The sequence below is a fragment of the Diadema antillarum genome, unplaced genomic scaffold, assembly GCF_040938485.1.
Source record: "Diadema antillarum isolate AM-2024a unplaced genomic scaffold, OU_Dant_1.0 seq00000179_RagTag, whole genome shotgun sequence".
Classification (NCBI taxonomy): Eukaryota; Metazoa; Echinodermata; class Echinoidea; order Diadematoida; family Diadematidae; genus Diadema; species Diadema antillarum.
The window spans coordinates 1-20,839 of NW_027271246.1; the positions used below are offsets into that span (position 1 = coordinate 1).

The window sequence follows — 20,839 nt, forward strand, 5'->3', positions numbered from 1 at the left end:
CCGAAAGATCGGCTTAGCATCCACCTGTCTTCGGGGATTGTATAGAACACTACATACAAGTACAACACGGAGATTATGTTCCGCGGAGACTGCTTCCTGGCTTCGCGGAATCCCCGGTTCTGGAGAGCCGCAAAAAAAGAAAAGACTTCTCTGGACGGACGGATTTTTCTGTCTATGACTACGAGCTGAGTTGACCTGCAGACTCGATCTCGAGAGCGTAATCCACTCGCCATTAAATGCACCAGAAGTTCGTTCTGTATAAAACTAGCTTCGGCGGCCCAGCTCCTCCCAGGACGCGATCCAGGACCCTTCCCTGCCTTGCCCCGCTAGGAGAAGAACAAGTGAAGTGGCCAAGCTCAAGTGCAGTGGAGAGGCCCATTTTCGGTTTCACCGTTCGATTCACCATGGCATCAATCAACATTATCGTTCAGTTGGAAGTCTGTGTGCACTGACTACTAACGTTAGTAAAATTTACTAGACTCTAAATCAGCAAGCTTCACAATTTGTTCTTCAGCAATAGAAGCAGCTCTAACGTAATCGCTCTAACGTTTACTGGCACTGTAAACTGCAGTAGATCTACGTACGATAGTTACAGGTAAGCCCAGGCATTATTAGCAATGCACTGACTCGATCATGATGTACAATTGTAATGTTATCTAAATTACAAATGGATGCAGCTACATAACAATAACAACAATCACATATTCACGCAGTGTAAAACTTAAGATCTACTTTGTAACGTAGACCCTGCCACCTGCCATCATTATCATGATTATCATGAAGAAAATAGCCTCATTTCTCTTTGTCTTACATTCCATAAAAGTAATTAAAACAAATTAAAATAAACTCCCTGCTGCACTATACCACCTGCACCTGGTCCAGCAGTGTACTGTAAAACATGATATATTCGCGGCATGAAATTTTCGCGAATTGGAGCCGACAGCCTTTTTTGTGGCATGAAATTTTCGCGAATTGCTACTGGCATTCAATGCATGTAGACCTAGTGTAGACAAAAGCTTTCGCGTGCATTTTAATTTCGCGAATTTTGGCGCTCGCGAAATTCGCGAAATTAAAGTGCACGCGAAAATTCCTCGTTTTACAGTATTGATCCAGATCCAGATCCAGATCCAGATTACCGGTAGGCCTACACTGTAGATCTAACTAATTTTTTTGCCGATTTTTACCACGGTTGGATAGACCCATTCCACGTACAATTGTACAGTCTGCCGTGGCTGCAGCTAGCTCTCTGTCAATAATCGCCTACTGTAAAAGTGGTTTCTTTGGCAGTGGTTTTATTTTCACGCTTTGAGGTTGAACCGCGAATTTAACATCACGCAAAAATGTTATGAAAAGTCGCGCAAAATTAACCACGCCAGGAAATGTTTTGAACTCGTCGCTTGTTACAACGCTATTGCGCACATGCACACATGAAGATTCCGCGCATTGAGTGTCGTGATGGTCAACACACACACAGCGATACTGCGCAATGTAGGTACATTGTACAAGCATGTTTTAAAGTACCGGTACTCGAGAGACGGGATTTCAGGTAAGCCTGCATTTGATTTTAATTTCTATTTAATATAATGAATAAAAGAATAAATTTAATTGGATTTATAGTTTGGGTTTTCATGTGCAAAGTAAAACAGTTTTTGCATACTGTGAATTCACAATGTACATGAGTACAAGTAATAAACCAGTATGCGGCAGGGTGCCTTTTTTCTGGCAATGGCTCTTTCATTCATCAATAAAACAGCATAAAGCCAAAAGGTCATGTCTGCTTAGTCCCACTTTTAGAGCACAAGCAGGAGTTAGTCGCAAGTGTTATGGGAAGTGTTACCTGACTGGGCGTTTTCATTGATGAATGAAACGGCCCCTGCTTCACATACAGCTATAGGGACCCTGTACAAAGCCTGCCGCAAACGGAGTGTCTATATATTGTAGAAACCTATACTTTTGCATGTGGTCAAATTTTGGCATGGGAGGTCGAACCTTGATACAGGTTTTTTTTCTTTTTCTTTTTCTTTTTCTTTTTCTTTTTCTTTTTTTTTTCAAATAAATTCAATGGGATCGCCTTTCCTTTGGTATGCTAGTGTGGCTTCATTTCGGGCATATTCTATATGACAGCTAGGATTTGGACAGGACATCACTTTAAAGGGTATTACCCAACAGTGTGATTTTCACTAAAATTCAAAATATAAGGTCTTGTCACAATAATGCTCTTGGTTTAACTCTTAAAGGGGAAATACAGTCCAAACATACATTGTAAGTTGGACTGATAAAAAGAGTAAAATCTTACAAGTGCAACCGTAAAAATTTGAAATCAGATGAAAAACAAGGAAGTTATGACATTTTGAAGTTTTGCTCATTTCTGCAAAACAGTTCTTGAACAGTGGATATGAATATGCAATTATGAGTGAGCTATTACACATGTCATAACCTTACAATTTTCCATTGATCATGTACAACAAAATGACAAAAATCAAATATTTCTGTCATTGAAGTCTGAAACATGATGTTAATCATTCCTGGTTGAATAGCTTCAGAATAGTGATCAGTTCTGAGATATACCAGGATTTGAGCCTCGTGGGTAATTGCGTTTGAATGAAACACTGGAAATTTCAGAATTTTGTACTAAACTAGGCATATGGCAAGTTGTGAGGGGATGACATGCTCACTTTGCCATTTGCACATGTACACATTGTATTCATATTGACCGTTCAAGAACTGTTTCCTGAACACCTAATGAAACTTCAAAATGTCATAACTTCCTTATTTTCTCCCGATTTTGATCAAAATTTTACAATTGAACTCGTAATATTTTATTTTTGCTTCTCAGACTAACTTATATTTGGACTGGATTTCCTCTTTAAGGATGCACTTGACAGCCCACCATGTTGTCTCGATAGTCTGCATAAAATAGTCGAAATCTAGATGCTTTTTTTTTTCTATTCTTTTTTCTGTATTCCATGGACTGTACAGTGTCCATGGTACATACCAGTAATTATGCTTCCCCCATACAATAAAGTCATTGGTCATTTGGCCAAGTAAAAGAAGAAAAGCAATTTCTTGTCCTCACGAACATTCAATTTTGATGCTGTGTCAATTCTTTTTTTTTTTACTCTTTACTATTAATTCAAAATTCCAGTGAAAAAAAAAAATGTGTTTTGTGTCCCCATTCACATTTTTCTGAGTTACGAAATTTAAATACTTTTTTTATATTAACCACTTTTTTGCGGCCAAACTAACATCGGAAATTCGCCTTCCGGTTGTGATTTCATGCTAGCATTGCATAGGAATCTCTGATTCAGTGTGTATTTACTTTCAAACTACTAGCCAAGAAACCAGTTGCTACTATGTATGTATGTACATGTAATATTGTTGGCTTGGATGCCGCACTGTTGAGAACATCAGCTGATCATTCATTGTGAATGGACAAGTGTCTGCTCACACTTGTTAAGTTTGCATTATAATATGCCTGATCATGGCCGTTGCTTGGTTTCATTATAAAATAAAGTGAATTCTTAAATGTATTGTACTCGTGCGCTGCTAGCGCACTAGGATGCCATTGCTGATTCGCACTGCAAATGATATTCAAACATGTGCAAACTCAACCTACATGTTAATATTCCACAATCCAAACAATCTTACATTTGAGTCTCCAAAGTATAGTACAAGACACTTTGAGACACACTACCGTAAATACTACGGAATAACTCCATTGATTGAATTGAAGCTCTCAGAGCCAAGCTGTACTCAAGCAGACTTACAGTTCCTACTGTACCTACAGTGTACATGGTAGTCTGTTGCACATGATATCACAAAATGTACAGGTACACATACAATCTTACAAGAAATACAATGTACATGTACACTGAGTATCAGTAGTGCAGCTGTCAGTTCAATATGTACGACCTGTATGCACACAGCACTGCCGTAAAGTTATTCCAAAATTTGTAGAAAATTTGAAAACTAACAGTAATTATGCAACTTTTACCTGACTTTGGAGACCCACTCACATTGTACAGTATACATGCGGTATATAAATGCAGCTGTAGTTTAGGTTGTGAAATGTGATCTGTGTATGATGTGCAAGTGCGTGTCATTGCATTTCAATCCTGGATCATTAGCAATACTACAAATTACATTATTTGGCCATAAGATTTAGACATTGGGCTACGCATAACTACGTCTGTAGGCAGTTTTCAAAATTCACCAGTGATCACCAAAGTCATGAAAACATTGTTTTCATTAATCAAAATTGGAAGCATTAGACGAGAGAAAAAGGCCAAAGATACATGTACAGTTGTACCTCACACAACTTTATCACGGAACATCACTTTTTTAACAATGTGACACATGACTCTACATCCACACATACAATGAAGGACCTACAGGGTATATTCTTTGGGCTTTAAATATGGACTAACTAGTCTCATTGCATGCAAAACATACACATATATGTGGGCATTTCCACGGTAACTCACGTTACATTTTGAACTCAAAATTAGGTTGTTGAGATTAATATCCTTAAAACCTAATTAGTGATATGAGTTACTATATGTGAATGAGTATCATGCACCTCCATCCTACCTCACAGCAACATTACATCCACAGACTCTTATGAGAACTATGAGAAAAAACACTACAAATGTCGGTAACTCACGTTACATAATTTGGACATGCAAAAATTTGGCATGTCTTATATTCAAAAGTTTCCTCAAACAAGAAACAGAGAGACTTTAAAGTCTATTGTGTCAAAGTCATGGACTAACAACATACATCACCGAGTATGGTAAAAATTCAAATTGTCTTACATTCTCCAGGTATCGTCATGTGAAGCGGTAACTCACGTTACGGTAACTCACGTTACAGTTTGTCCACATGATCACAAGACGATTTTTTGTCTTAATAATCCAAAGAAAACTTACCAAGACAACTTTTTTTCACAAACAAACTCCATGAACAAAGAATCTAAATTGATTTGAACATTGATTTGACAGTAATTAATCCCATTTTATCCATGAGATTACCAAAAGGCAGGAAACTTTACATTTAGAATACCAACTTGAAGATAAATTTCATTTTTAATTGAGTCGTTTTCCAAGCTTTCATTTGTACTGAGACAAAAATTGTATTCAACAAAATGATATGAAACAGAGTCTATTTCATTAAATTACACTCTTTTCCAGTTAACAAATAAATCAGAAATTGAGGATTTAATTGAGAATTTGATTTGATTTTTTTTTTTTTTTTTTACTAGCTTTAAATGGATTTCAGGCTATCTAGATAAAACAAGTCATCCATAAACTATTCCATTTAATACACTGAGTCACGAGACTAGAGACCTGTACATGTAGTCTGTGGAGAGTTTAAAGGTTCAGAAATGAAATATTTCAATAAATCTTTTAACTTTTAAACAATGCAATTTATATTCCAATTATTTGATAATTGTTTGAATTACTCAATAATCAATTGTTTGTATGTTTGATTTGTTTACAAATTCTTATACGAAACTGGTACAGAAATTAGACTTGAATTACAGAAACTGCAGATAGATTTTAGTTATCTGCTACCAGTATTGATCAGTTTAATAAAACATGTTCATAAATGTTTTAGCCTTAAAAAACAACGGCTTTGGTCTGAAATGTCAAGTAGCCATTATCTAAATTGTACATACATGTAAAAAGTATATACCAGTATTTTCTAGAGTAATCAAGCAGACTGAAGCAGTAAATCCCAATGAAAAACATGAATAGTAAATATTTTTGTGATCAGGAGGCTGACTATTAATATCACAAAATGTTGATAGTTTGCTTTAAGGTACATGACTGTCCAGCTCTTAAAGAAAATGTCTGATAATGAGGTTCACATTCAACAAGTTTTTGGTAATAGATCAGCATATAAGTAAATTATAGTAAACATGGAAAAGTTTCATTGTAGGATTTTGCAACAATATAGCTAAAACCTCAGAGTAGAATAGTATGAAACACATAAGCGTGTCAAATTCACAATGTTCAGTTCTCAAATATCTCAGAAAAAACAGCAGGAAGCGAGCTCCAATCTTAAAATTCTGTTCATACATGTAAATGTTTCAGCCTCATAAACAATGGCTTTGGTCTATACAGGTAGGTATAAACTATGAAATGTCAAATAGTAATCACTTGAATTACAAAAACAAGAACTTTTCAAGAGTAATCATGCAGTGATTATCCCAATCAGGAGGCTATTAATAGTTATCACAAAATTTTGATAATTTGCTGGAACAAGGTCCATGCAGCTTTAGGAGAAATGTCTTTTAACAACTTTTGTAACAGATCAGTATACATGCACTGTAACATTAGATAGTAAATATGGAACAGTTTCTTTCAAAAGTTAACATGTGATGAACATGTGTAATTAATACATTTGTACATGTAGACCAGTTGGTTTGGTGATAGAGAGAGACCAAAAGAATAACAATCTACTGGAAATAGAATCTTAAAATACAAGAGTTCAGTAATCATGTACTCATTGGTTACTTACAATCACAACCTTCATATCATTTCTTGGTATTAAAGAAAAATCATGTCGGTAACTCACGTTACATTGTGGTAACTCATGTTACATGGTAACTCACGTTACAATTTTAAGACCTCTGTTATGAGAATTTGAAGCAAAGACTATAAGTCCCATCATATTTCTTGGATGTGTGCTGCATAGTTATTTGATAATCCAAAATACCATGTCTCAGTTGGACATAGTAAAATTGCTAGGTTAAAAAGTTCATGTTTCGGTAACTCACGTTACAGCAGCTTCTCCAGCTATATGGTCAGTTTTACGGTAAAGGGTGTAACTTTCAATTTTTAGCCTTTTCGCCCACCCTGAACACATAGATTTACAGATCTCAAAGATTTTTTCCCATGTGAGTCACCTTATGAGTAGCCACCTTGGGTAGCATAATCAGGTCCAGGTATTGATGCGTTTTGTTTTGACAGTCACATATGTACCCTAAAAATGACTATTTTGTTGCATTGAAATTTATATAACATTTTTGAAATGTTAATAATTTTCTACAGCAACTGCAGAGATCTAATTTTTTATGTTAAAAGCATAGTTGTATGGTCAATTGAAATGACCAAATTAGTTTGGTTTGTATCTGGCCCTTTATTTTAGAATACTATGACTTCAAATTTGAGGTTTCGGAGGCTTCATTTTCCGTTAACAATTGTTTACAAACTTTGATGGACAGTAGTGATCAGTGGATGTGTTTTGGTTACTTTCTTTTATGCTGAAAATAGTAAGGTACAGCTAAACTTTAGACTTACATCAAAGTTTACTTGATTCTAGGGCTATTTGAAATTTTGTGATAATTTTATTCCATCAAGTGAAATTTCCGTTAGCAGTTTTGAAGCCTCCGAAACAAAGTGTTTAGTCAAATAATATGAATATAGATAAGAGAAGCAACCTAATCTATATGTCAAAATGTATGATATGGGGCCCTAACCTAATAGACCAAAAATAGTTAAGATCCGCCAAACTCTCTGAAAATAGGAGACAATACAAATTTTCCGTTAACACGTGAAGCCTCCGAGACGCATTGAAGCCTCCGAAACAGCAAAATCATCTAATTTGACATTTCTGATAAATTCTTTGAGTGTCTGCCCCAAATTATGCCATGAAATCATCAACAGACATGGACAGACAACAAAAATAATAAAAACATTATGATACTGCAATAATTTTTTGAGCTAATACACTTTATAGAGAAAAAGTGGTTTCGGAGGCTTCAAAAGGATGTTAACACTGCATTTTTGTGATTTTCTCAGGACAAAATCAAATTAGATTTATTGTTCACCCACCCAATGATCGCTTATGACATATCTAAAGATATTTAATCACATTCAGTTTTCTGGCTGCTTTGTTTACTCACCAATATAGATTTACTATACGATTTACCTATTTTTCTTAAATAGTGCAGACGTGTCACACATAACTCACCTTTTCACTCAGCAATAAGATATTAGCAGATGAGGATGTTGCCCCACAAATATTTTTAAACAGTGTATATCAACCAAAGAAGACACAATTTACCAATCACTTTCTACATAACATACATGATTTTCATAAAAACATACGGTATACCAAATTAATTTTCCAGATGTTTCGGAGGCTTCATTTTATGTTAACAGCATGTAAATGGAATGTTTTGAGTACAATTGTGTAATTCTAAGTCTATCAAATAACTGTTTGGACTGAATGAGACTTAATGATTCCTCAAGCAAGGTGTAGATAGTTGTTTAAATGTATGAAAAGCATGTATTTTGTAGGTTTCCTTTTGAAACAATGGAACAGGCTAGATATTGTGAGTAATGAAAGTGACTTCCAGCTTGCGTGCATGCCCACATCATGCAACAGTAGTGCAACAAAGCAAGTAGTTGTGGATACATCAATGTTCTTAAGTTGGATGACTCATTTTTACTCTTGAGAGAAGTTGAAGTGTTGTGACCATATTTGCATTACTCTTTTGACTGGTTAGACTTTGTTAATGAAGACCAAACAATTACTTGATTATTTAGTGTTAAATACACTATTTTTTGAAGAACTGAACACTATTCCAGTCCTGAAGATTCAAGGACTTTAACTAAGAAATATATTACTTTTGAATTTAAGGTTGTATCTTTTATGCATGATCAAGAGCAAATGGTGGGAAATACTTTTTGGATTTTTACACTTTCGACTCACTATCATCTGAGTGTAATAGTTTCGAAACACAATCTTTTACATGTCCATTTTGATATAACCCATTGACAAATCCATTCCATTGTTACTCACATGGCATTTGTTTTTTGCCATACTAAAATCTTGACTTTTTCAGCTTTCCATTTCTTAACAAGTTCTTTGGCTTTCATTTCCAATACTTATTTGGAGGAAAGTAATTAATCAATAAATTTGTGATTGGATTTGAAAATAGCTAACATCTTGCAGATTATCATTTCTGTGGTGTGACTTGGATCACAGGGTACTGTTTTGGAATTTTGACACTTGATTACTTCATTCAGACAGGTTTTCATGTCAATCTGTATGTCAGATTTGATGCATGCTAGGTGCAACAAAATCTTGATACTATACCCTATTTTCCATACTTTATCATGCTGGCAGTGACCACTTGACTATTTTTGATTAAACAAAATGTAACTTGTGTTACGAAACATCTCTTCGCATACATGTGTGAGACTCTATGACATGTTTGCGGATGTACAACCATTGTAGTTCTCAGTGCAGTAAATGGACAGTAATGGTTGGGATAGGATTGTTTATAAATGACATATAGACCTCTACTTATAAATAGCCTGTTGCCATGGGGTACATGTAGCTTACATGGGTGGGTGACTGGAGAAGTTATGTTCATGAAGAACAATATTGAAATGATTGAAATCTTTATAATCTGTTTAGTCCTGGCTTTTCTGGAAAAAGTTGCAAGCCCCTAACTATTTTGAAATTCAAAGGGTTAAAACTGTAGTCTGTGGGTTTATATACTATTTGAAACAAACTTGTGGGTTTCTAACAAACTTAAATATCTAAACACATTTGCTGCTTTTTAATTTTTTGCTAAAAAGGTTGTCATTTTTAGAAACAGTAAAAGTTCTGTTAGCAATTTCTCAATGCGTACCTTCAAAAGCAGGCCTCCTAGCTGTCACAGGAGTCACACAAACTGGTATTTTATAAAATAACTATAATAAAAGAAGCCTTGAAGAATAAAAAAAATAAAAATAAAATGATATGAAATAGGGGTGACTTGTGTACCACAGAAAAAGAAAGTAAAATTCTAACTATCATATATTATAGGGAACTATACACTTGGTCAACATTTTTTTTTAATTCAAATTCATACACAGTCATGGGTAGGGTAGGGGTACATTTCTTTTCAACAGGCGATTCAAAAAGATGAATGGGATCTTGACCATTTCAATTTCTATTGAGCTCCATGATAATATCACCAATATATTGATTATAATTCCAACTCCATTTTGATGATGACAGTTTGATGATGACCCTTACATGGAATGGCTGATCGGTGTTTAAGATTGCTGTTCTATGACCATGATCACTGCATTTGATAGCTATAGTTGGGGATATCAGGCATGGTCCATATACACTATGCAAAAGAATGTTTATAAGCCTTTTTTCCCCTTTCTATATTTTACAATGCTATGTTGTAATCTAACCATCATGCCATCACATAGTCTATTTTCTATCCCTTTCTCATCAACAGTTGAAATTGATTTCACATGTATATAAAACAATCATTATGATGGGTGGTTTATGTCAATATACATCCCACAAACTGCACTTATAAAGCAAGCAAACATAATCTTTGCATTAAGTCTATAGCTACAGTTCTTACTCACTGAAAGTAATTCTTACTGCATTATGATGAAAAGTTTGACAAATGCATAAAATTACAGCTGTACATGTGTGTAGCCTAATCATGTTCTGCAATGCCAAAGTCATGGATATGCAAATACAGTGTATGTGTACAACTGAGCATAAAGATTTAAAATATTTTTCTTTGTCTCTTAACATATATGTTGGAAAGTCTTTTTTCTGCATACAAATAAATACTATTTTACATGTTACAACATTGTTAGTTATTTGGAAACAATCAGCTGCATTAATGTACTTCATATCACCTTAAAATGGACCATTTTTGCATGTTAACAGTCATGATGAAGCCTCTGAAACATGCGTTGCTGCTAACTTTAAGCCGCAAAAAAAAGAAAGAAAGAAAGAAAGAAAATGTTCCTAATCAGTTTACTTTTATTGCTACTGTTGCAGTTTCCTTTAGAATCATATTGCCTCATGTAATATCATAAATTCGAACTGAGCATTGCTCAAAGTGTACACAGTTTGTTATTCACTTTTGTGGAAGCCAATTTCCTTATAATAATAAGTGCAATTTGTATGAAGGGTAAACATTATGCACTGCCATAAAATGTACATCTGTATACTGTTATTCACATTTTATTGATGCCCTGTTGTTATTCTAGCATGTAGTGATAATTGCTTACTGTAGTTTTATTATTTTAAGTGAATACAGGACTAGAACTTTGTGTTAGCAGTTTTGAAGCCTCCGAAACACACTAGTTTGTTAACTGAAGCCTCCGAAACTCACAAGTCTGAAAATTTCAACTTTGTCAAAAATAATCAAATTTCTTTGGGATTTGGGTTGATAAATGTTTGTTACCAAAAGATAATTTAGGGCTATGTTTAGAGTGGCTCTTGCTTCTAGAACATTCTTTTAACTTAAAAATAGTTTGTCAGGTACCATTTTTACCTTGGAATTTGAAGTTCACATCCAAATAATTGCAAGAGCGAATATCTGTTGGGGGAAAAGTGTTTTGATATTTCAAATATATGTTCACAGCAAATGAAAAGTTGCATTACATCCACCATTTATCTTCATTTGGTTGCTGTGGGTGACCAAAACATTCTTGTTGTTTTTACCTAAATTTATCTAAAATTCCATAATAGTCACTTCATTTTTCATATTTAGACTAAGAATTAAGCTCTGGAATGACAAAATATTGAAAATATAGACATTCCTATATAAAATAAAGGCAAAAATAAAAATGGAAATACAACTTTAATTTTTGACCCTTGCCACATCAAAGTTACACCCTTTACTGTAAAACTGACCATATACAATGTAAGAGCACGCTGGTGTCCGAAGTACATATCTTATATCGAGGTCTCCACTTTATTTTCTGCTAGATTAATATATTTTTGATTTGTAAAACCAAACAAAGTTTGATTTGAGCCTCAAATATCAAAAATAATCACAAAGAGCAACAAAATTGCATTTTTAGGGATTTTTAGGTCAAAAAATGCTTTCTGGCTTCAAAAGGTATAAAAATGCACAAAAGGGAACTTTTCTTAAAGGTAAAGTTGGTTTCACACACTTCAAACTATGGCTAACAAAGTAAGATTATCAGTTGTCCTGAAATATGCGGGTAAAATTTTGGTGGTCATGTCGCACAACTCACGGAAATGCCCATGTACATGTACATACACCTACAAAAGAAAAAACTTGTAAAACAAAAAGCCCATATTAGAGAATTGTATTTTATGTTTGGTGTGGTGTGATGCAAGTTTGTGTTGTGAGATTTGCAAACCTTGTGCTTGTTGATGTCAAGCAAATATGTGTATCTACATGTAATGTTCATACAGTTAGAGGGAGTAGACATCTTACTGTATACATTTTATGATCTCCCCCTGGTAAAAACAAAAATTATAATAGTAAAAGAATAAAAGATGAAAAATGAAATAAATTAAAAACATAAAAATACATGTATATAAAGGGTTATTAACATTTATTCTTTCAGCTTATTGTGTTGCATGAGGCAATCTACATTGTACAGTCAGTTTTGTGTAGAACATGTGTATTCTGAAGATACAGTATTTATACATGTACATGCATAACAGTATGCAGCGTGTTCAAAAGAAATCCTGTGCCCCTGTTTCTGAAATGAGGGTCATGTGGGAGGGTACTTGCTTTCAGGTTACTCACTGAAAAACAAAGAGTACTTGTATTAATGCTGAAATGCACTCCCTAGTTCTGTATTTTGACAATCAATGCATTATGTTGATGGTCAAAATTTCTCATTTCAAACAAATAGTTTACCTTTTTGGAACTAGAAGCAACTTGTACATGTAACCATTACTTGTATGTTCTAAAATTTGTGAAAATTTTGCAGTACTCAACTGGTAACTAAAACAATGACTTGACATAATTTTACATTTTGAGTATTGCAAAAGCTCTTAATGAGGGATTGAATTATAAGTGAGTTGCGACTAGAACAAGAAATGATCCAGTCCTTAGCCTTTAAACAAAACAAAAAAAGAAAAGAAAAGAATGGTCATTGTCTTGAAATTGATGTGAAGGTAATGAGCGTAGTGTTTTTAGCTCCTGGGGCCTAAATTGTACATTTTCATCTTCTTCTTGGATACCCCATGATGAATTCTCACTAAACTTAGCAGGTACAAATGTAGCATCCTAAGGCCGTGTTTATGCTTCCCCTTTTCGGGCCAGAATCAGCGTTTTGAAACGTGATTAGTGCAAAACGCTGTTGCGTTCATGCTCACTTCGATAGAAACGCTGATTCAAAACGCCAATCCAAAACGCACAAAAAGGTGCGTTTACGATCGGCATTTCTGACTAATCACTTTTGACGGGGAAGCATAAACGCAACAGCAATTCTAAACACGTTTAGAGTGACGTCATCCAAACGCCTTTCCGGTTCACATGAAAAAGCGCACGACCGGCCAGCCAGCTACCCTGGCCTGTGCAGTTTTCCCATGTACTGTGCATACGCATGTCTTTCCCAGCTGCTCTCCCAGGCCAGGCCACCGATCGCAGCGCGTGCCCCAATTTGACCTGCCTCTGCTGAGGTCAGCGAAGCAATCGCAAACGCTCTTTCCAAGGCTCGAAGAAAGTGAGCATAAACAGTGCTCCCGTGAACGGCGTTTTGAATCAGCGTTTCAAAACGCAGATTCTGCCTTCGCAAATTGAGCATAAACACACCCTTAGTTGGATAGAATCTCAATTCCTTCAAATGGGCACCATGCCCCACTTGGGAGTCCCAAGGGGGGCCCAAGGGGGGCCCAACACACTCCCCAGTACGGAATCTTTAAAGATTTTCTCTAGAACCAGAAGTGATTGAGCTACACGCGTTGTACATGTACACATGTATAAAGTTAAAGAGGAAATCCAGTCCAAGTATAAGTTAGTCTGATGAAAAAGAAGAAAAATTTACAAGTTCAATGGTAAGAAATTGACCGAAATCGGATGAAAAATAAGGAAGTTGCAATGTATGAAACATTGAAGTTTTGATAATTTCTCCAAAAAAAAATAATTATTACTCAATAATTACTCATTAAAAAATGAGTGAGCTAATCATGTCATACCCTCACAATTTTGCATTGATTGTGTACAAAAATTACAAATACCATCCCCCTCCACCATTAAGGAATATTTACAAATCTTCTCTAGAACCAGAAGTGATGAAGCAAAGTTGATACTGTGAGTTTGTACATTGATGACTTTAGTTCCAAGTTTGTTCATTGCAGATCCATGGCTGGGGAGGGATCCAAATACGGACCTAAATTGTACATTTTTTATCTTTTTGCTGCAAACAACATACTGTAATGGATTTTCACCAAACCATTGATAGAATCTCAATGTGTTTGAATGGGCACCATGCTTTTCTAAAATGTAGCCAACCCTTGATCTACCATTGACTATAAAGTTGCTGTATTTACTCAGAGTACACTGTACCTCAGGTTCGAAAGAAGAAGGCTTTTTAATGGTTTTTTTTTCAGGATTCTCTAATTTGGAGATTCTTAGGTCCTCTGAAAGTCCCAAGGGAGATTGGGGCATGGTGTCTAATTTTTATAACGGTATCTTGTCATCTTGGTAATGATGACTGCCAAATTTTATGACAAAATTGCCCATTGATGTGAAAATTAGGCCCAATTTGGTTCCCTCCATTCCCCTCCCCCCCCCCCCCCCCGCCCCCACCCCACCCCATCACATGTCCCTGGATCTGCTTGTGAAAATTTCTGAGTTTTCAGTAGAAAGAAAAATTCTGGAATATTCACTTGTTAAAAACTTATTCTATTCCCTCATATTTATTCTTTTTTTTGTGATCAGCCCTTATTAGAAAACATTTGAGTTTGGGAGGGGAAAAATTAAAAACACTGCATGCTGTGCATGTTGAAGAAATTATACATGTTCACAACATAAATGTTGACAGTTTTCACTTAAATTTTGGAGTAGATACACTGTACTTGTATGTACATTGTATGTACAATGTGCACACTTTAGCCTGGTTCACACGTACAAATTAGCGGGATGACGATCGCGATGCTCATCCCGAGTTTTTTGGCGAGCGTCCACACGTACCAAATTAGCGGGATGGCGATCGCGATCGGTATCCCGCTAATTTGGCGAGCGTCCACACGTACCGAATTATCCCGCTAATTGCCGATAGAGACAACAACAAAGCCTGCAAACTGGGTCACACAGCGCCCTTCTCTATCACTGCTTGCGCGCACTTACCTTTGTCTATTGTCTTTTACGCGTCAGTGGTGTGGTTTGCGCGCTGTTGTTGTTGTGCTCCAAAGAGGTGAAGGACCTCTTCGCAGAGGCCTCGCTGTTGTGATGTGCGCATTGCATGATGAGATGTAAAAACTCGAGATTGTAATCCCGACCGTTCACACGTACCAGCGCGGGGCCAATTATCCCGCTAATTGACGAACCAGCGCAAGATTTCTTGGGATTAGCATCGCGATGCTTATCCCGCTAATTTTCGGGTTTTTTCTGTCCACACGTGCAAAAAACTCGGGATGACGATCGCGATGCAAATCTCGAGATTTGTATCCCGCTAATTGGTGTACGTGTGAACCCGGCTTTTATGTACTCCAAAATACCATTAAATGTCTCTTTATTACACACTCACTCAGAATGGTAAACATGCTGCAGCCTTGAACAGCATGCATGTGACCTATAAAACAAGAAAAATGTACTGGTCTGCTTTGGCATGGGGCAATCTGAGTGATGTAATGAAGGATCAAAGCTGAGGAGCCATTACTAGAACTTCAGGTACATATACAGTCAAACCTGTCTTAGCGGCCACCTCTCTATAGCGACCACCTGCTTATAGCGGCTACCCGTACTGAAAAATCCCCGGAATAAACTTGCTGTATTATAGACCCTTTATATAGCGGCCACCTGCCTAACATGGCCAGAGTTCACTCATTTTGTATCCCATGGTGAATATCTACCTGCGTATAGCGGCCACAAAAAATTTAGCTGAACTGTTGTATCAACCGTGAATACGATGCCTTTATGTTCATTGCATGAATTCTATCAATTCCTAGCTCAGTCACAATCACACAGACACGATTGACAAAATTAATGCAGCTCTTTGCCATGAAAAGCCATCTTACCACTATCTTGACTAGTGTAGACCCTTGATTAGATATGGGATTCAGTAATGCTGCCCTGAATAGATGCTACAAAGGCAAATTAGACAACTCCTAATAACATCATAGAATTTTACTAAAATGCTGGCTAGTTAGTGTTTAAATCCCTTTGAGTTAGGACAATATTGATACTTGTCTGGGTGTTGCTTGTTGTTTACATAAGCTTCACACATGATCATGAATCTCCATCGAACTCGGCACTCTTGAGCCCAGTTCATGCAATCCGGTACTAACCAGAGCATGCAGTTCTGGTCTCAGGCCTGAAAGTTTATGTTTTTTAAATCAAAAGAACAGAAGAGGCAAAGAAAAAAAAAAATAAAATGAAGTGAATTGTACTACAAAAATCCCCATAATAGCTGAACATGCAAACTTATTTGCTGGTTGTTGTGGTTTTTTTGAATAACATGCCATATTTTCTGATGCATTTTATTATGAAAGGCAAGTATTGAAATTCAAAATGGCCACCAACCTGTCTATAGCGGCCACTTTTGTTGTTTCCCTTGGGTGGCCGCTATAGACAGGTTTGACTGTATTTGGGGCTGCAAGAAATAAAAAGAAAGAAATAAAAGTAATTTGTGCAGCTGACTGCCAATTTCTTCATGCAGTCTCATTGCAGCAGTTTTCAAGATAATCAGTCATATTCTTTCACTTTTATGGTCAATTTAAAAGTAATGATGATAATGTTGTTAGTTGTCATTTACAATTGTACAATAACTCATGACAATGATGATAGTGATTCGGAAAACTATTACCATGATGATAATTGTTTTCTTGTTTGTAGTGATGATTAATAGTGAGCTATATTTCATTCCCTCAAGACCCAAAGACTGGTGACTACACAACACATGATATATTTGTTTTCCTTTACGTTTTTTTTTCCATCCCAGGTTTATTCCCAATCAATTTTACAAGTGCAGAAGACAAAATGCCTGGTGGAGCTACTATTCATTGGTTTCGTCTTGGTCTGCGTCTCCATGACAACCCAGCCCTGTTGGAGGGAATGACATTAGGGAGCGAGTTTTATCCCGTCTTCATTTTTGATGGAGAAGTGGCAGGTACAGTCTGGGTTTTACAAATGTGCTTGTACAACTGTATTAGCTTCATGTAAAGGCATTGATCCATATCAGCTCAGTATATCAAAGTCACTCTTTGTGTTCTGACTTGGGGCTTCAACATGCAGAAGGTTATAAATACAACTCGAGCTGTTAGAGTCCAGAAAGGCAAGATCCGAGATCGCAACTTCTCAGGTCCAAGAAGGCAAAAAGGGAGATATGAGTTATCATTTTTGCGAGCCCACTGGAGGTGAGGGGAGACTAAGGGATCGCCTACGCGTCCGTCCGTCCGTTGTCCGTCCATCTGTCGTCCATCCGTTGTCCAGCTGGTAAATGTCCCTTGGGGAGTTGAAAGTCACCACAAGGTCAAAGGTCATAGGCGGGGTCAATGAACTTCCTTGAGTTAGAAAAACATTAATTTCTTCTACGCGAATGGGTGAGACACATTTTGGCATTTACCTTGTTTCAACCTTTTATGTCTAAGAAGGTGAGGTATACAAGATCTTGTCTCCTTACTTTCGCGAACTTGGATCTTGTCATCTTATTTCCGTTTGTCTGTAAAGGCAAGAAGGCAAAATGAGATGTTGAGAGAATGAGATCTTACATCGCACCATCTCCCTTTTTTTGGACCCAGGAAGTCAAAAGACAAGATCTCGCAACTTGCCTTCTCTTCTTCTTGGTTTCAAGAAGTCGAGATCCGATCACTGAACTTTCTCACCTTCTTTGACACAAGAATTCATGGAGACAGGATCTTATATACAATGTAGACATCCCATGAAGATCTTAGGACAGATTGAGATAATATATCGATACAATGGGCCATATGTATACATGCAAATGTTAGCAATTGCTTGAAGTACAAGCAAAAGGTCTAGCTCAAGCAATTGCTTATAAAATCTGTATACATGAGCTGTTGCTTGTGCAATCATACCCTACCACTCCTGCAGAACTTTGGTCTTTATACGTAATATGGATATGAAAATGATGCATAAAAGAGAACGCTCCAGTTAAGCCAAAGCTCAAGCTCATTTTACAGAGCTTGGAAAATCGTAATTGCTAGCAAGAATGAGCAAGAGGTTTGTTTTATGCAGACATTTTTAAGTAAACATTTGGTCTCTAAGCCATTGCTTGCGGGCAGCAGGCAATTGCTTGTGCCTGCTAGCAAATTCAGCTTTTGCTCACAAGCAATTGCTTGATTTTATGCATACAGATTCAAGCAAAAGCCTAGCACAAGCAATTGCTAGTTTTTATGCATACAGCCCAATATACTGTATGTACAAAAATAGCTCACTGCTTATTGCCCACATGTTGTGCAGAATTCTGCAGATAATACTATAGTGTGTAATTGAAAGTATTGGGACTTTCCAAGATTGTGAGAGGAGATTCAGCTGAACAAGTATTGTGGTTTTATACACACTGTAATTTTCTAAGTCAAGCAAATTGTTAAATCTATGCTACTTGTCTGTTGTACAAAGGGAATATTAATGCACCTGAGCGAAAGGGGAAGGGAGTGGGACAAAACCCCAGATCAGGGACTCTTGAGCAGTCTTCTTTTCTAGAACCAGAAGTGATCAACTTTACAGTGTACTGCTATGACTTAGATTGATGACTGTAGGTGCATGTTTGTTCAATGGCAGATCTATACGGGGTGTCCCAAAAAAAGCGGAACGGTGGATTTTCAGTACCTTGCATTCTAAAAGTGATATATTTTTTGACATTATTAGAAAGAGCATCTTCCGCAGAAGACCATGATACCAAAATCATTAAATTTGGTTCAGCACTTTTTATTCTACGCCAATTTCTGTAAATGCAGTCATTTTCATTTTTTTGCGACTTATGAGATGATAATTTGGGTGCGACACGCGTTCCATACGGTGAATTGTGTAAGCTCGTCAATTGATCCATGTCAACAAAAGATAATGCTTTCATATTGGGAGCGCGCACACACACACACACACACACACGGGTTTTCCAATGTGAAAGCTGTATCTTTTGTTGACACGGATCACCGAGCTTACACAATATTCACCGTATGGATCGCGTAGTGCACTCAAATTATTATCTCATAAGTCGCAAAAATCCGGCGAAATTTGGCAATGACTGCATTTTCAGAAATTGGCGTAGAATAAAAAGTACTGAACCAAATTTGATGATTTTGGTATCATAGTCTTCTGCGGGAGATGTTCTTTCTAATGATGTCAAAAGATATATAACTTTTAGACCGCAAGGTACTGAAAATCCACCGTTCCGCTTTTTTTGGGACACCCGGTATAGGAGTGGGCAAGGGGAAACCAAATTGTGTGTGATAAGTGTTTGCCATGAAAAACTAAACCTTTTACACTGTAGATCTCTAAACTCAGTAGATCAGACAACTGCCTCCCCCCCCCCCCCCAAAAAAAAAGGCGTACATGTAGTGTCATAGTATACTAAAGGCTATGTACTCTTAAGATTCACCAATATAAAAAAGCTGTTATTGAATATCTTTTCTTTAATTTTGAGCTATGTTAAACAACTCACTGCTTATATTGCTTGTGTTTTGACTGCTATAGTCTAAATTGGTAACAGTCAATGCCAACTTTTTTGTCATGCCATATTATTGAACATGGCATCATTTACAACTTTGTTTACAATATATTCTATTGTAGGCACCAAGACATCAGGTTTCAACCGCTGGAGATTTCTGCATGACAGCTTAGAAGATCTCGACCAACAGTTCAAAAATCATGGAGGAAGGCTGTTTGTGTTCAAAGGAGACCCTTGTGACATCTTTCGAGAGTTATTTGTTGTAAGTTTGCCACTTTGCTTTGTAAAGATAAAAAGTGTTTAAGAAAACACACAAAATTATATGTAGGCAAACTAGCAAGGCAGAAATAAAATGATACCCTTACATTTGTACAGATGTGCTGTAGTGCATCATAATCTTGTCATGCTTTACAATGATAATATGTATGAATTCATATCTAATAAAAACAGAGGCACACACAATTACTGTTAAAGCTTGAACAAATAACTATACACTAGTTATCATGCAACCTTCTGTCTGCCATCACGATCAGAAGATTAAGATTGTTTATCTTTTTTTTCCTTTTTTTTTTTTTTTATTTTGGTTAAAGGGGAACCAAGATATTCAGACATTATATAAACACTGCATCACAAAACCAACAAAAATTTGCGAGATATGGATTTTTAGTTAAGGGCAGATACTGGAAGAGCAGACTCTAAACTGTAAAATGATGTGTAACTCAATTCAAATGAACTCCCCTGACCTACCTAAATAATGGAAAGAAAGTACACACTCTGGAAAAGTGTGAACTATGTAAAGAGGCTCTGAAGTACAATGTACAATGTCTATTCAAGTGCTTAATCATTACCAAGCCGTGTCAGCTGTGCTATGAAAGGGACGAAACACAGGATGTAAACCACTGGAGCAACAACAATGATTGGATTATCAGATTAAGCTGAAATTGAGCATGTTCTATTAACACATTCTGCCCATGATTAATGCTAACTTTCAAAGCAGTGGTGTCATCCTTCCAAAAGTTATTAGAGTTGAAAGTAAGAGTGTGCAAAGGAATTCAAGAAATGAAAAGCGGCCTCTAAGACATACTTCATCATTCTACTCTCCCCAAAAAATGGGTTGTAGAAAAACTGCTAAAAACCCACTTTTCCATTGATGTTAAGATCCCAAACTGAAGAATAATGTAGAAGAAGGATAGCTCTTTCAGAAAATATGAAAAACTCAAGATTGACTTGTTTGAACCATT

The 20,839-nt window shown here is 36.4% G+C and overlaps 1 protein-coding gene across 1 annotated transcript in view; it reads left to right on the forward strand.

Annotated features, from left to right (window-relative positions):
• The first annotated feature begins 65 nt into the window (after nucleotides 1–65).
• LOC139728439 (cryptochrome-1-like) overlaps nucleotides 66–20,839 on the forward strand; it is a 53,568-nt gene continuing 32,794 nt past the window's right edge. Inside the window, exons 1-3 of the mRNA XM_071639381.1 lie at nucleotides 66–595; nucleotides 16,911–17,078; nucleotides 19,721–19,860. Coding sequence (XP_071495482.1) covers nucleotides 16,949–17,078; nucleotides 19,721–19,860 — 270 coding nt within the window. The 5' untranslated portion in view covers nucleotides 66–595; nucleotides 16,911–16,948. The remainder of the gene's footprint in view (nucleotides 596–16,910; nucleotides 17,079–19,720; nucleotides 19,861–20,839) is intronic.